The sequence below is a fragment of the Bubalus bubalis genome, chromosome 22, assembly GCF_019923935.1.
Source record: "Bubalus bubalis isolate 160015118507 breed Murrah chromosome 22, NDDB_SH_1, whole genome shotgun sequence".
NCBI classification, from domain to species: Eukaryota; Metazoa; Chordata; class Mammalia; order Artiodactyla; family Bovidae; genus Bubalus; species Bubalus bubalis.
The window spans coordinates 37367541-37381919 of NC_059178.1; the positions used below are offsets into that span (position 1 = coordinate 37367541).

Genomic DNA, 14379 nt, shown 5'->3' on the forward strand with positions numbered 1-14379 from the left:
CATTTCATTAACCTTTTTTTGAATGGATGACAAAGTCTCTTACAACCAGTGCTTCCTAATTACCTACAAGATAACAGATATGTTTAAAAATAGCAAAGTAAATATTTACCCTTTTCCAGTTACTTTTAGATATTTGAATCTAGTTTCCTGCTAGGAGGAAAATACTGTCAATTTGAACTAATTATCAAGAGGAAAGTTTCATTTCTAACATCTTAACATCTATTACTGAGAAAACTATCACTTTGGGGGGGGAAAAAAAAACTGGCCGAGGAAATTTTTCTTTACTGAATGGAAAACAACAACAGAACACAGCCTATTCAAAAATCTTCACAAGCATACATACATAAGCACTGCTCACAATTCTACTCCTCTCTAAGCTATAATCAGACCTAATCATAACAACTTACTGTACGTGTTACATATTAACCTAAATAACAGCTTCATAACTCTAAGACTTCACATTGCATTTTAAATTCAATAACTTGATATTCATTAAACAACCATTAAGCCATCAAAGCTCAAGTGGTATTTAAATATTTATTTCAAAGTAGGTTTAAGAATTAGCAGAATCGATTAAAATGACTTGCCTTATAGTATAAAGTAATTCATCCACAGAGCTAGAAAAGGGCTCAGGAAAACTGGGTTTTCCTCCTCCTCCTACCACTATGTAATACTCCTGCAATGGCATAAAAGGAAACTCACTGTCTGGGATTAAGAGACTATGGTTTCAAGTCAATCTTGGGGCTATTCTAGGAAAACAACAACTGTACCAAATTAGCAGTAGTAGTTTTGCAACACTACTTAAACCAAGCGGCTTGCTTTGCTTAGAAGTAAAACCCCTGATGCTCTGAAAAGATGCAACAATGGATAGTTAAATGGTGAGCTGGCTATCCAATCAGGTTCTTTCTTATTGTAAGAGTTGACGAGCTCCAAAGATGTATGGCATTCTAGGTGATAGAAGGCTAAAAATTTAATGACATACTACATGTAATATGTGAAGAAGGCATCTGAATTTCAGAATGAAAGAACGAGTAAGAAAGCAAAGAGAAAAAAAAAGGCCTTTAAAGAATGAGTTTTAATTGCTAGAAATAATTTATTTAAAGATGGATAACTAATGAACCTAAGAATCATTATTTCATCATGATCTTACCAGTCTCTATTTTTCCTACTGCTAACTTTAGGACCTACCACCTTAGTCTGTGTATCTCAGCTGAATCAAAAGTGAAATTCTGTCAGACTTGCAGAGGCCATAGACAGCTTTAGTAATCTACTTTGGACCTTAGAAATTTTAACACTGAGATTTATTCATTCATTTATTAAATTCTTACTGAATGCCTCCTACATACCAGGAAGTGTGCTAGGAGCTGGGAAATCATGATAATTTATTAAATTTTTTATCCTTTTAATGAAATTTGGATAAATGTTCTTATGAAACTGGGAATAGGGGTGGAGGTTTGAGATGTGGGGAAACAACTTCATGTGGAAATGTCATCTAAAGAAGAATTAATCCCATGAGATTTAAAAAATATTTTAGCAAGCATTTTATATTTTATCAAATTTGACAAAATAATACATAAACAATAAAGAGTTATTTTTCAAGTTGCATATAATAGCTGGTTTTCTTAAGATTGATAGTCCTGCTAAAGACAAGAAGGAGTTTATGAGGCTTCCTAGAACTGCAGCTTTTTTAGTGAAAAGACAGATACCTCAGGAATCTCAGACAAAAATAAATGAGTTTACAAGCTGGTCGACTAGAACTTGCTATTTCAATAAGGAAGCCAAATGAGGTAAAGAGACTAAAATACTCTCTTTAAACTATGATACAGTCAATCGCAATGATCAAACCAGTTTTCCTTTTACAGATGAACTGAGCATCTCAAGATTCTTTTTTTCTCATCACGTGGATACTCCCTTAAGACTTTCAAAATCGACATCTTATTTGAAAAGCAAGAGCGTTTAAAATAAGGAGCCATGTCCAAATCTCATCTTACGAGTCTAAATGTTGATAGCCATCCACTGTCCTCCACAAGATCCTGTTATGCATGGCCAACTCAAATACATGATAACTAGAGGAAAATGACAGTATATAAAAGAATATTCAAGAGACTTTCTTAAAAACCTACCTTGTGTATAACACACTAGGCACCTCTTTCCTGCTAAGTTATTCAACTACAGATCCTCAGAAAATCATCTTCAATCCAACAAAAGCATTGATGAGTGCCTACTAAAAATTTCAAAGATAACACTTGAATCTAAAAACACCTGTGACACTTTCAAACAGCCACGTGGAGCCTCTCGGCCATCTGAGTGGCCACAGTTGTTTCTGCTCCATCAGCTCTCCAAGCACTTGAATGGTACAGTTAAGAGAAGGAGCTCCGCAGAAAGCAAATACCAAAGCCCCCAGCATGCCACACACCTGGGGCTTGGAATCAACTCTGCTTCCTCCTCACGGTGGAGAGAGAGAAAGCGCAGCTATCCACCCAACGCAGCTGCCTCCAATGCCTACCATCTTTATTTCTCTCTCCCTGGCAGTTCATGCAGCCTTGGTCATCTTTCTTTCAGCAAGCAGGACCATACACTCATCTTTCCCACTCTAGACCAGCATTCTTTGACCTAGGGTACGTGTCTGAAGCAAAGCCAACACTTCCCAAGGGGTTCATCATCACAACTATGTGCTGTGCTTAGTTGCTCAGTTATGTCCAACTCTTTGCAACCCTATGGACCGTAGCCCACCAGGCTCCTCTGTCCATGGGATTCTCCAGGCAAGTATACTGGAGTGGGTTGCCATGCCCTTCTCCAGAGGAATCTTCCCAACCCAGAGATGGAACCCAGGTCTCCTGCATTACAGGTGGATTCTTTACCGTCTGAGTCATCAGAGAAGTGAGTCAATTTCCAAGTTCCCAACTTTCAAATACTCGCCTGTCTAAAAATTGATCTGCCTGAAACTGTAACTGTGATGGAAGAACATCCCTCCCACAATGAATGGCAGCTGTCCTTCATTACCTCCCCCTCCCAAAGGTCCTTCTCCTACTTTACAAAAGCAGTCCTCTGCATCAACGTCACCAGATCTTTCTAATCTGCATTACCCCAGGGTGTAAAGATCCCAGGGCACAGGGCAACTAACAAAAGAACAAATGAAAATGCTGATCCCTGCTGAGGAGTGCAAGTCTCCAGCATTTGAGTATCTCCTTTCCTAACACAGGTAATTTCCACTTCTTTGTTTTAAACAACCTGAAATATTTAAATAAAAAGGGCCTGTGGCCAAATGAAATACGAAATACTAGTTTTTGATTTATATTCTTTTTTTGGTACAGAAAGTAAGGCAGTGATCGATAAGACACTGCTTTGGGAAAGATCTCTGGTGTTCTCTTTATTTACTGCAAATAATAAACCCTTCCTTCTAACAGAAAAAAAAAAAACAACTATATTCCATTGGAGTAAAATTCTGTAGGAGAAAGGAAATGGAAATATGAATTTAAGGAGAAAAAAGGAAAGAAGTAAAAATTTTAACTGTTAAGAACTTATTCGTGCATTTCAAAAATGAATAACGTTGACAATCAAACATGAAGTGAAGTGAAAGTCACTCAGTCGTGTCCGACTCTTTGCAACCCAAATTCTCCAGGCCAGAATACTGGAGTGGGTAGCCTTTCTCTTCCCCAGGAGATCTTCCCAACCCAGAGACTGAACTCAGGTCTCCCGCGTTGCAGATGGATTTGGTGGCTCAGAGGGTAAAGCGTTTGCCTGCAATGCATGAGACCCGGGTTTGATCCCGGGGTTGGGAAGATCCCCTGGAAAAGGAAATGGCAACCCACTCTGGTACTCTTGCCTGGAAAATCCTATGGAAGGAGGAGCCTGGTAGGCTACAGTCCATTGGGTCGCAGAGTCAAACACGACTGAGTGACTTCACTTTCTTTACCAGCTGAGCCACAAGGGAAGCCCAAGAACACTAGAGTGGGTAGCCTATGCCTTCTGCAGGAGATCTTCCTGACCCAGGAATCGAACCAGGGTCTCCTGCGTTACAGGTGGATTCTTTACCAACTGAGCTATAAGAGAAGTTATGAGGGAATCAAATATAGATTCTACTAGAGTTTTTTAAACAACGCAATAACTTGAAAAGTCAACGTTAATGGTATGATGAAAAATAACATCCTCTACAACTATTTAAACTTAAGATGAAAAGTTTTAGCAATTAACTTGAAATGTGCTTCGAGTACAGGCTTTTACAGAATCTTTCAGGTGCTGTAAGAGCAAAAAAGTTAGAAGAGCATGGCTGGAGAACAACTCTTCAGAGCCCTTCCAAGAAAAAATACTGAAGAGACAGAGAAAAAAGAACAATTTCCCCACCTACCTGGCCCTGAGTGTGGACGGGCTGATGATGGGTGAGGATTATTCTCTCCACCCTCTCGGTCATAAAGACATTTGTTGAACCTGGTTCTACAGCCAACAGTTTCCAAGACTGATGATGAGGTTAAATATCTGAATTTAACTGCGTTGCAGAACGGCATGAGATTCTGGCTGAAGAGATGTCTTTCTTAAGGAGAACCTCTACTTTTCTTTTAGTCTCCAGAAAGACTCATGAGGCCATACTGGTGGTGGTGGTGGTTTAGTCGCTAAGTCATGTCCACCTCTAGTGATCCCACAGACTAGAGCCCGCCAGGCTCCTCTGTCCATGGGATTTCCCAGGCAAAAAAGACTCACTAATTTTGTATTTATCTTAAACGATGACAAATTTCACCACGGCGGGTGGAATAGTGAATGTGTCTGGCAATTCATGAGTGACATGCAGGAGGCAAAGAACTGGAAAGCTCTTACTGTGTAGTTAGTATGTTAAAGATGGCAAACGTCCTAAAGAGTGCTCTCAACAGGCATGTCTACATACCCTAGGCCCTCAGACTCTGCTTTTTGCCTTCTTTCTCTGATTCTTTACTTTCTTCTCTGCCCCTTACCGCTTTTCAGCCACTCTTTTGGGAAGCAGAAAATCGTCTAAATATGATGGATGAGGCCAGCACTTAATTCGATGTCTACTCTGTTCTAAAAATATTGACTTTCCGGTCCTCCAGCTCTCAAGAGAGACAGTGGGGCTCTTTAGAGCAGACGTTAGACCTACTCTAAATCTACTCCTGTTTAGTATAAGGAGGTAGTACAGTTTAAGATAAAAGGTCTGCCTTCAGAGTTGGAAAGGAGGCTAAAAATCACAATCCATCATTGACTAGGTATGTTGCTCAATTTCTCCAAACCTCAGGTTCCCAAAGTCCTTAAAATGGAGTGCTAAGGATTTGAGACAAGATATATCAAGCACTTAGAAACCGACTAGCACATAGTAGGCATCCAATAATCAACAGTTCTGAAATTAGATGTTTGATTTTTTTTTTAATGATTACTTAAAATCAGCCAATAGTTTCCTCTTGGCATAATGTCAACTACTGCCATGTTTTTCCATTCCTTTCTAACCTCTCTGAAAACAGGTGATTTGGAAAATGACTACCTTTCATGTCTAAGTATAGGGTGTATGTGTGTGTGTGTGTATAAAATGTACCTGCAGCACGAAAGCTGGCAAAAGGACACGCACAGGAATGCGGGCTGCACAAATGTCACATACAGCGTGGTGGCATGTCCTTAACGTATTCTGCGCACTGCTGCGACACATTACAAAAAATAAACATGGAATCCATGACCAACTCTTTTCAAGTCTATCCAAATTTAATTGGTAACCTAACACTTTCCGCCCTTCAAATTAGCGAAGTTTACTGGTTCTAGTTGTTTGTAAAATACTTATTATTTTAAGGTTGTAGGGAAACTGCTACTCCCATGATCTCCCTTGAGCATGAGTATAACCTTTAGTCTCTGAAGCAATTTGGCAATGTGTAACAAGGACTTAAAAAGGATTTACATGCTTATTCAGCAGGGGAGGAATATATCCTAATCCAAACCAACAGATTTATGTATGAGTATTCATTACATCACAACTTAAAATTCATAAAATGAAGCAGCTTTGGTGTCCACTTTGACTTTTCGCTTTCATGCATTGGAGAAGGAAATGGCAACCCACTCCAGTGTTCTTGCCTGGAGAATCCCAGGGACAGGGGAGCCTGGTGGGCTGCCGTCCACGGGGTCGCACAGAGTCGGACAGTCGCACAGTCGGACACGACTAAAGCGACTTAGCAGCAGCAGCAGCAGGGGACTTGATATATGGTACAGCCATCATCCCATGAAACAGCATGCAGCTTAAAAAAAATTTTTTTTTAAATAAGATGAGATTAAGTGAAAGGACCAAAGTATAAAGCAGTATTTGGCTATGATTCCAAATTTGTATATGCCACTGTGATCCTCAAGCAGTAATAACAGAAACTTTACAATACAGAATTGGAATTACACACAGTGATCAAAATCCATTCCACAGCTTGAAAGGACACACTGTTAAGACTTGCTACCCACGTCCTAATTTGAAAAAGAAGTGTGGGATGAGTACACTGCTGATTCAGATCCTTTTTATGAATGGCAGGGAGAGGAAAGTGGATTGTAAAGCTGAAAGTTATGTCTGCAACTGACATTCAGCCTCTTAAAATTTTGTTTAATGAAACTTTTGGGTGACTTTTACACCACACACATCCATGTTCACCATCTAGCTAGTAGGTTTTGGTGATGTGAGCAGAGATGAGAGATAGGAAAAAGTGAGGAATTCTATAACCTTTCAGTATACACAATTGCATACAATGTAAGAATAAATGAAACTCAGAGTACACACACACTCTCTCTCTGATTCAGACCTGCAGACATATTTAAAGCACTCCCACTCTAAGAAGAAATGCCTCAAACAACCGTCCCTGAACTCACCTGCCCTTCATCACTACTTTCAGAACTCCTAGCTTATTCCCAATGCCCACGACTACCACCACCAATTAAACAAAGCTAGTAAGCACAGGGAGACTGTTTTACAGTGATCCTGAACTCTCCTGCCTTTATTTTTCACATCAGTACTTCAAACGTCTAATCTAACTCCTGAGAAGAAAGGGAACAAAAATGCCTTTAGACACTTATAACATCTCATGTTACACATGCCTGGACTCCAGAGAAAAAGGAGCAACCCAAGTCCTTTGAGCAGAAATGACACCTTTCTGCTCAGTGCTGATTTGGCGTGAGCACAGCTTTATCTACTTGCCTGCCGGCCTGGGCCCAGGTGCTTCAAGCAGCCCCATAGCAGAGGCCAGCTTGTTTCTGCAAAGCCTGAAACCGCACGAAGCCAAAATCAACAGAAGTTATTACGAAAACACAAAAGGCAAAACACACCTAAACTGCCACCTTGTCTGTCACAGTTCTCAAACCGAAAACTATCTTGACAGTATGCACATCTATCTACCTGTTTGCAGATGTCAACCTGCAGAACAAACAGCTGGGAGACGTGGGGTTAGTCTCTGGTTGTCAATTTCAGGAAACACGAGCATGTCTTAGTTTTGAGCTCAGGTTCCAGGTCAATACAGGTTTTCGGGACTTCAGTTTTTTTTCCAGGCTGGAAATGCGCTAAGCTAATAATTAACCTTAAGCATACCATCACCTCTACTAAAAACATTTGCTACACAGCTCTAAATTACTTTCAGTTGACTTAAACAAAACAGACAAGCTGTAATAAAAGGTCTCTGAGAAATGTGATCTCTTTCATTGGTCACCCAGGACCTTTCCCCCTAAAATCTGCTCCTTCTTGGGAAGGGGAGGGAGAGAGTTGCCAAAATAAAAATGCCACCCAAAGCACAATTATTTTGTGAGAAAGTTACCTAAGCTAACTCTTCAGGGTTTCTCAGGTTGAGTAATTCTTGCAGGCGGGTAGAGAGGGACAGCTCGCCTCCAAGATTACTATCTGCAGAGGTTTCCCTAATGTTGATTTGGGGGGGGGGGGGGGCGTCTTTTTTAATTATCCTGCAAGGGCTCTGATTTTCACATCTCTAGCTGCTGGGGAGAGTTGAGAGCGACGCGCCAGGGCTGCGGCAGCCGCTCGGGCCAAGTCCAACGCCGGGGGGGGGGGGGCGGGCAGCCCACTCCCCACCGGGTCCCACCCTCCCCGGCACAGGCGCGCACAGCCCAGCCAAGACTGCGGTTCGCGGGCGGGGACTCACCGCTGTCCAGCCGCGCAATCTGGGGCAGTCGGTAAGTGCTGACCAGCAGGTCGAGCGGAACGGCCACCGAGCTCCACTTCACATCCTTGAGGCTGCAGCCCAGCGAGGGCGCCGGGTCCATCTTCCCCGCCTCCTCCGGCCCCGCGCTCCCGCCGCCGGCACCACCCCGCGCCTCGGCGGCCGCCGCTGCTCACGCTCGCGGAGCTGGGACGCGCGAGGGGCGCCCGGCACTCCGGCCGCGGGCAGCCCGGGGGCTCGGCGGCGGCTGCGGCAGCCGGGAGCGAGGGAGGGACGGAGGGGGCCCGCGGCCGGCTCAGCTGCCGCTGCGGGGCATGGCTGGGGCGCCCCGCGTGCCCTCAAGCCCGGAGAGGACTCGCAGCAGCCCCGCGGCGGCCGGGGTGGCTGCAGCGGCTCCCGCTCCGCCTCCTCCTCTGGCCCCGGGTCTGCAGCTGCGGCGGCCGCCCGCTCGCCTCCTCCTCCTCTCACCCCTCCTTCCCTCCGCCTGGAGCGTGTGAGGAGGAGCCGCGGGTCTGAGAAACGCCATAGCAGCGCTCCCAGCACTGACTAATCAACAAGGTGCGAGCAACGCCTGCGCAGCTCGGAGAGACCCCGCCCCCGCCTCCCCGGCGCCGCCCGCCCCGCCCCGCCCCGCCTCCAGCTCGGCCTCCCCCGCCCCCCGCAGCCGGGCGGCCTCGGCTAGGCGGCGGCTCCCGAATCGGGCGGGCGCCTGAGCGCTCTCCGCAAGCTTTAGCTCTCGCTCCCCCGTCCGACCGCTCCGGCGCCTTGCAGCCTCGCCCGGCGTCGCCGCGCGCCCGCATTCCTTCGCTTTCCCGGGGCCTGCCCGGAGGGCGCCCCGGAGCAACACGGCGAGCTCGGGAATCTCACTCGTCTTGCAGATGTAACTCCCTCTCCGGTCCACCCCCCACCGTGGCGCTGGAGTTGCTGTTATAGGCGCAAGAGATCTGTGTGGTGCCCATCTCTTGAGAGTGCCACAGCTGGGAAAAACATCCATCCCCTGGCATGCCTCCCGCCACCCCGCCCCGACAGCCCTAAAACTCGACAGAAACGCAGCTGGAAGTTACCCCCTTGAGTCTAGACTCAAGTTTTAAGATTATTTTACACCAGACTCTGGCTACAAGGCGGAATGAAAAAGGTCTAATCACCGAGAAACAGAAAGGTAACGAATTATCAAAACCCACACAAGGGAAGATGACTGTCGGGTTGGCACCTTCATTGTACAGACAAGCTGCTGGAGACAGCGGAGATTGAGACCAACAGCCACAGACACGCCAATTTACTGGGAGGTGACGGGAACCAGCTGTTGTCACATGCTTTTCTCACTCATTTCCCTCCCAGGGTTGGAATAATCCTCGTTTTCTAGATATACGTACCAAGACATTTGGTAAATTGGCAAGATTGCGCACTTGTAGATGGATATGCCTGGATTCAAGCCCACAGTCCACTTTCTGTGATAAACACTCTGTTTTCCGCAATATTGACTGTGGCCTACTCCCTGCAGACAGAGCTCAGAGGTGGCTGTAAGATTCCTGTTTCTTTAAGCACATCCCAACTTTTAAGTGCTACTTTTTTTTTTTAAGATTATTTTACACCAGCAAAATAATGGCTTCCCAGGTGGCGCTAGTGGTAAAGAACCCGCCTGCTAATGCAGGAGACATAAGAGGCCTGGGTTCAATCCCTGGGTTGGGAAGATCCCTTGGAGAAGAAAATGGCAACTCACTCCAGTATTCTGGCCTGGAGAATCTCATGGACAGAGGAGCCTGGCGGGCTACAGTCCTAGGTCACAAAGAGTGGGACACCACTGAAGCGACTTAGCACACAGCACACACACCAGCAGAGGCTAGTGGTGGCCAGGTGAAAGGGTTACATAGATCAGTTCTTTATATTTTTCAATACGTATTCAGTGTACAATGCATGGAAGACAAAACAAACACCTGCCCAGGGGGATTTGAAAACAACCACTGCCTTTCAGATGGCTGGCTTAGGTCTGTGCCAATGAATAAACCTCTCCATAGCAATTACAGAAAAGCCCTGGAGATGCTTCTCACACTTTCCCTGTCCTCCCCCTTGGAAGCACTGACAATGATTTTCACAAAATCTTCTGCTGAAAGTTTTCAGCTTTGTGTCACTGATGTGAAGTTTTCAGAAAAGTCTTGGAAAAAAAGGTGGGGGGAGGAGTTTTTAGTCTATTTTACTCCAAATCCCTGGTGACTCTGATGGAAAAGAATCCGCCTCCAATGCAGGTGATCCCTGTTCAGATCACTGGATTAGAATCTTCCCTGGAGAAGGAAATGGCAACTCACTCCAGTATTCTTGCCTGGAAAATTACACAAATAGAGGAGCCTGGCGGATTACAGTCCAGAGGGTGGTGAAGAGGTGAACAACTGAGCGACTAACATTTTCGCTTGGAATCAGAGGTCCATAAAGTTCAAAGTTTTGCTCACAGAAAGAAGAATTTTTAAAAATTAAAAGGAACCAATTTTCCAGTAGTCTTGCCTGGAGAATCCCAGGGACGGGGGAGCCTGGTGAGAGGCCGTCTATGGGGTCGCGCAGAGTCGGACACGACTGAAGTGACTTAGCAGCAGCAGCAGCAGCATGTATGAATGTGAGAGTTGGACTATAAGGAAAGCTGAGTGCCGAAAAATTGATGCTTTTGAACTATGGTGTTGGAGAAGACTCTTGAGAGTCCCTTGGACTGCAAGGAGATCCAACCAGTCAATCCTAAAGGAAATCAGTCCTGAATATTCATTGGAAGGACTGATGTTGAAGCTGAAACTCCAGTACTTTGGCCACCTGATGCAAAGAGCTGACTCATTTGAAAAGACCCTGATGCTGGGAAAGATTGAAGGTGGGAGGAGAAGGGGATGACAGAGGATGAGATGGTTGGATGGCATCATTGACTCAATGGACATGAGTTTGAGTAAACTCTGGGAGTTGGTGATGACGGGGAGGTCTGGCTTGCTGCAGTCCATGGGGCTGCAAAGAGTCGGACATGACTGAGCGACTGAACTGAACTGAACTGAACTGAAAAGCAATCAAATGCCAGCTATTTTTTTTCCTATTTAATTAATTAATCATTTTTGAAAATTAAGCTCAGACTCCAAAAATTATACAAGAAACATTTAAGAATGGGTAGGGTCAGGGGTCCTTCAGGCAGTTAGTAGATCCTTAAACCTTAAATGGTAGATTGATTTTTTTTTTTAATAATTTTCTTCTACTATTACATCCTCTTTAAAAGCTTCAGGGAACAGTAGAAGTAGTTCTTTCCCATGAAAGCACTGGTAAACTTATGACCTAAAGGCAAGATAAAAAGTAAAAAGATTAATGCAATCAACTTTTTTTTTCAATCAATAGAGAACTTACATTAGATTTGCTCTTATTGCTGACCTTGCAGAAAAGTTTTCATTTCAACCTTGAGTATTAAAGGAAAGAAATTTTAATGAGCTCCAAAATCTTATATAATCTCCAGTCGTGGCAGAACTGTTTCAGAAAGATTTTATTTGTAAGACAAAGAGAGTTTTGATTAAACTGTAGGGGGAAAAAAATCAACTGAGAAGAGTACTCTTTCAGTCTGACTGAACTGCACTTCCAAACATGATATGAGGAGGTATGTTGTCTTAAGATTGTTGGGCCAGTGCAAACCATTCACATAAAAGTGTAACAACTGGGTACAGGGGCAAAACTTACAAGATTTTACAGTTTACGGAAAAGAAACACCTAAGAAAATTTTTCTGTAAAGCAAAATTCAATGTACCGGTCCCTCATTCCTGCCAAATACGTTTTAAATTGAGATTTGTGGAAGGCAGTGTTTTATGGTGATTAAAAATATTGACTCCAATGCCAGATGTCATGGCTTTGATTAGTGACTCTGCTTCTATTCAGGAGCTGTTTCCTCTTCTGAAAAAATGGGGATGATTGCTATAGACTGAATGTTTGTGTTCTCCCCAAATTCTTATGTTGAAACCTAATCCCCAGGTGGTGATTTGGGGAGATGATTAGATCATGAACAAGAAAACAGGCCCTAAGCAATTATCCTTCAATTAAAAAAATTAATAAACTTTAAAATTTTTAAAAAGAAAGAATGGTTCTCACCAGACTCAGAATCTACAAACGCCTTGATCTTGGACTTTCCAGCCTCCAGAATTGTAAGAAATAAATTTCCGTTGTTTATAAACCCCCTAGTCTATGATAGTCTGTAATAACAGCCCAAATAGACTAAGATAAAAATAATAGTTCTCATCTCATAGGGTTGATATGAAAATGTAATCCTTTAATATATATTGAGCATTTAGAATAGGGCCTGACACATAGGAGGGCTTCCCTGGTGGCTCAGCTGGTAAAGAATCTGCCTGCAAAGCAGGATACCCCAGTTGGATTCCTGGATCAGGAAGATCCACTGGAGAAGGGATTAGACTACCCACTCCAGTATTCTTGGGCTTCCCTGGTGGCTCAGATGGTAAAGAATCCGCCTGCAATGCGAGAGACCCAAGTTCAATCCCCGGGTAGGGAAGATCCCCTGGAGAAGGGAATACTGAAGTGGGACTACCCACTCCAGTATTCTGGCCTGGAGAATTCCATGGACTGTATAGTCCATAGGGTCACAAAGAGTCAAACACGACTGAGCGGTTTTCACTTCACTGACACATAGGAAGGGCTAAAAGAAGTATTGGGGTTTTTTCTTTTGTTTCCTTTAAAAAAAAAAAAACAACTTTCTGACTACTTTTTAAAAACGTATTTATATTTATTTATTTATTTGGCTGTGCCAAGTCTTGGTTGCGGCACGTGGGATCTTCACTGCTGCATACAGGAGCTTAGTTGCGGCATGCAGGATCTTTGGTTTCAGCATGTGGGATCTAGTTCCCTGACTAGGGAGTGAGCCCAGGCCCCCTGCATTGGGCGCTCAGAGTCTTAACCACTGGATCACCAGGGAAGTCCTGAAGTACTGGTTTTGAAGAGGCAAAGTTTAGAGAAGAATGGAAGAGGCAAATGGAGCTGTGAGGAAGTGATTCAATTTTGGAAGAACAGTTATATCTGGCAAGTAATAGAGAGCATCAGTCCTCAAATGGAAAACCCAGGTGCCTGCTCCTACCTGTGGAACCTCCGTCCCTAAAGCTAGAGTCTGTGGGGTTAATTCCACAGTAAGCCAGTCCTGTCACCCAGCCAATCCAGGCAGTGGCCATGATGACTCTTCATATGCTGATAAGCTCAGAAGTGAATCAGGCATATGATACTATATGACTCCTAAGAGGGACGCTTCATGACTTCCTAACTGTGAAACTTCATTTTATACGTGCGTAATTCGTTAATTCTCTGCATTATCGGCTTTGCGAGATAAAAACATTACGTGTTGGTTTTCTTTATATCAGAATGTCCTGGGTCACATAATAGGCTAGCAGTCAAGTGTGATATTAAAGTTCATAGCCTGGTGGTTTTCTAGGTCTCTAAGCTCTTTTACCTGTCAACTAAAGTCCATGTTGTCACCTAACTTAAGTCGCTCCGTGCTTAAAACCTTGTACAGTGTCTTTATCCTCAGTGTCAGTGGAATAAAGTGTAAAGAAAGCCCTTTGTATAAAATGTTCTTCTTTTGCATAATCTCACATAATCTCCTTTATGTGATTGGGTGTCCTCTCCAGCCTCATCTTGACTGACTACCTGCTGATACCTTACAATCTGGTGGTAGTAGTAGATAGTAGGAGTGCTTTCTTGTAGATGCCCAAATGTGCCATGCTAATACTGGGCTGGCCAAAATGTTTCAATGGGTTTTTCCATTACAACTTGTGGGAAAACCCAAACAAACTTATTGGCCAACCCAATACATGCCCTTGAAGAGGCAGTCCTCTTGGCTTGGAATGCTTTTCTTCCTTTCTTTTCCATGAAATTCTGTTTCCTTCAAAGAGCTGATCCTCTCTTTCCCTTGTCACTATCATACCTGGCAATACTGCCCTGTTAATTGTGCTAATTGCTCTGTGCTTTACTATCTGATTTTATGTTTGACTTGCCTACTAGACCATTATTACCCATGGTCACTTTAAGTGTCTTTTATTCACCTTTGTTTCTCCAGGTCTTGCTACCATGCCTGGAACATGGAAAGTGCTCATTTCGTGTTGAATTGAACCGAATCGTCCTTACTCTGTATTATTTAGTGTGTGCATGCTCAGTCACTAAGTCATGTCCAACTTTTTTGAGATCCCATGGATGATAGCCCACCAGGCTCCTCTGTCCGTGGAACTTTCCAGGCGAGAATGCTAGAGTT

At 43.9% G+C, this 14379-nt stretch overlaps 1 protein-coding gene across 2 annotated transcripts in view; it reads right to left on the reverse strand.

Annotated features, from left to right (window-relative positions):
* Positions 1-8653, reverse strand: part of GAREM1 (GRB2 associated regulator of MAPK1 subtype 1) — a 237815-nt gene extending 229162 nt beyond the window's left edge. For both annotated transcript variants that reach the window (XM_025273465.3, XM_025273464.3), the window contains exon 1: positions 8109-8653. In XM_025273465.3, coding sequence (XP_025129250.3) covers positions 8109-8229 — 121 coding nt within the window. In that variant the 5' untranslated portion in view covers positions 8230-8653. The remainder of the gene's footprint in view (positions 1-8108) is intronic.
* Positions 8654-14379: the final 5726 nt, after the last annotated feature.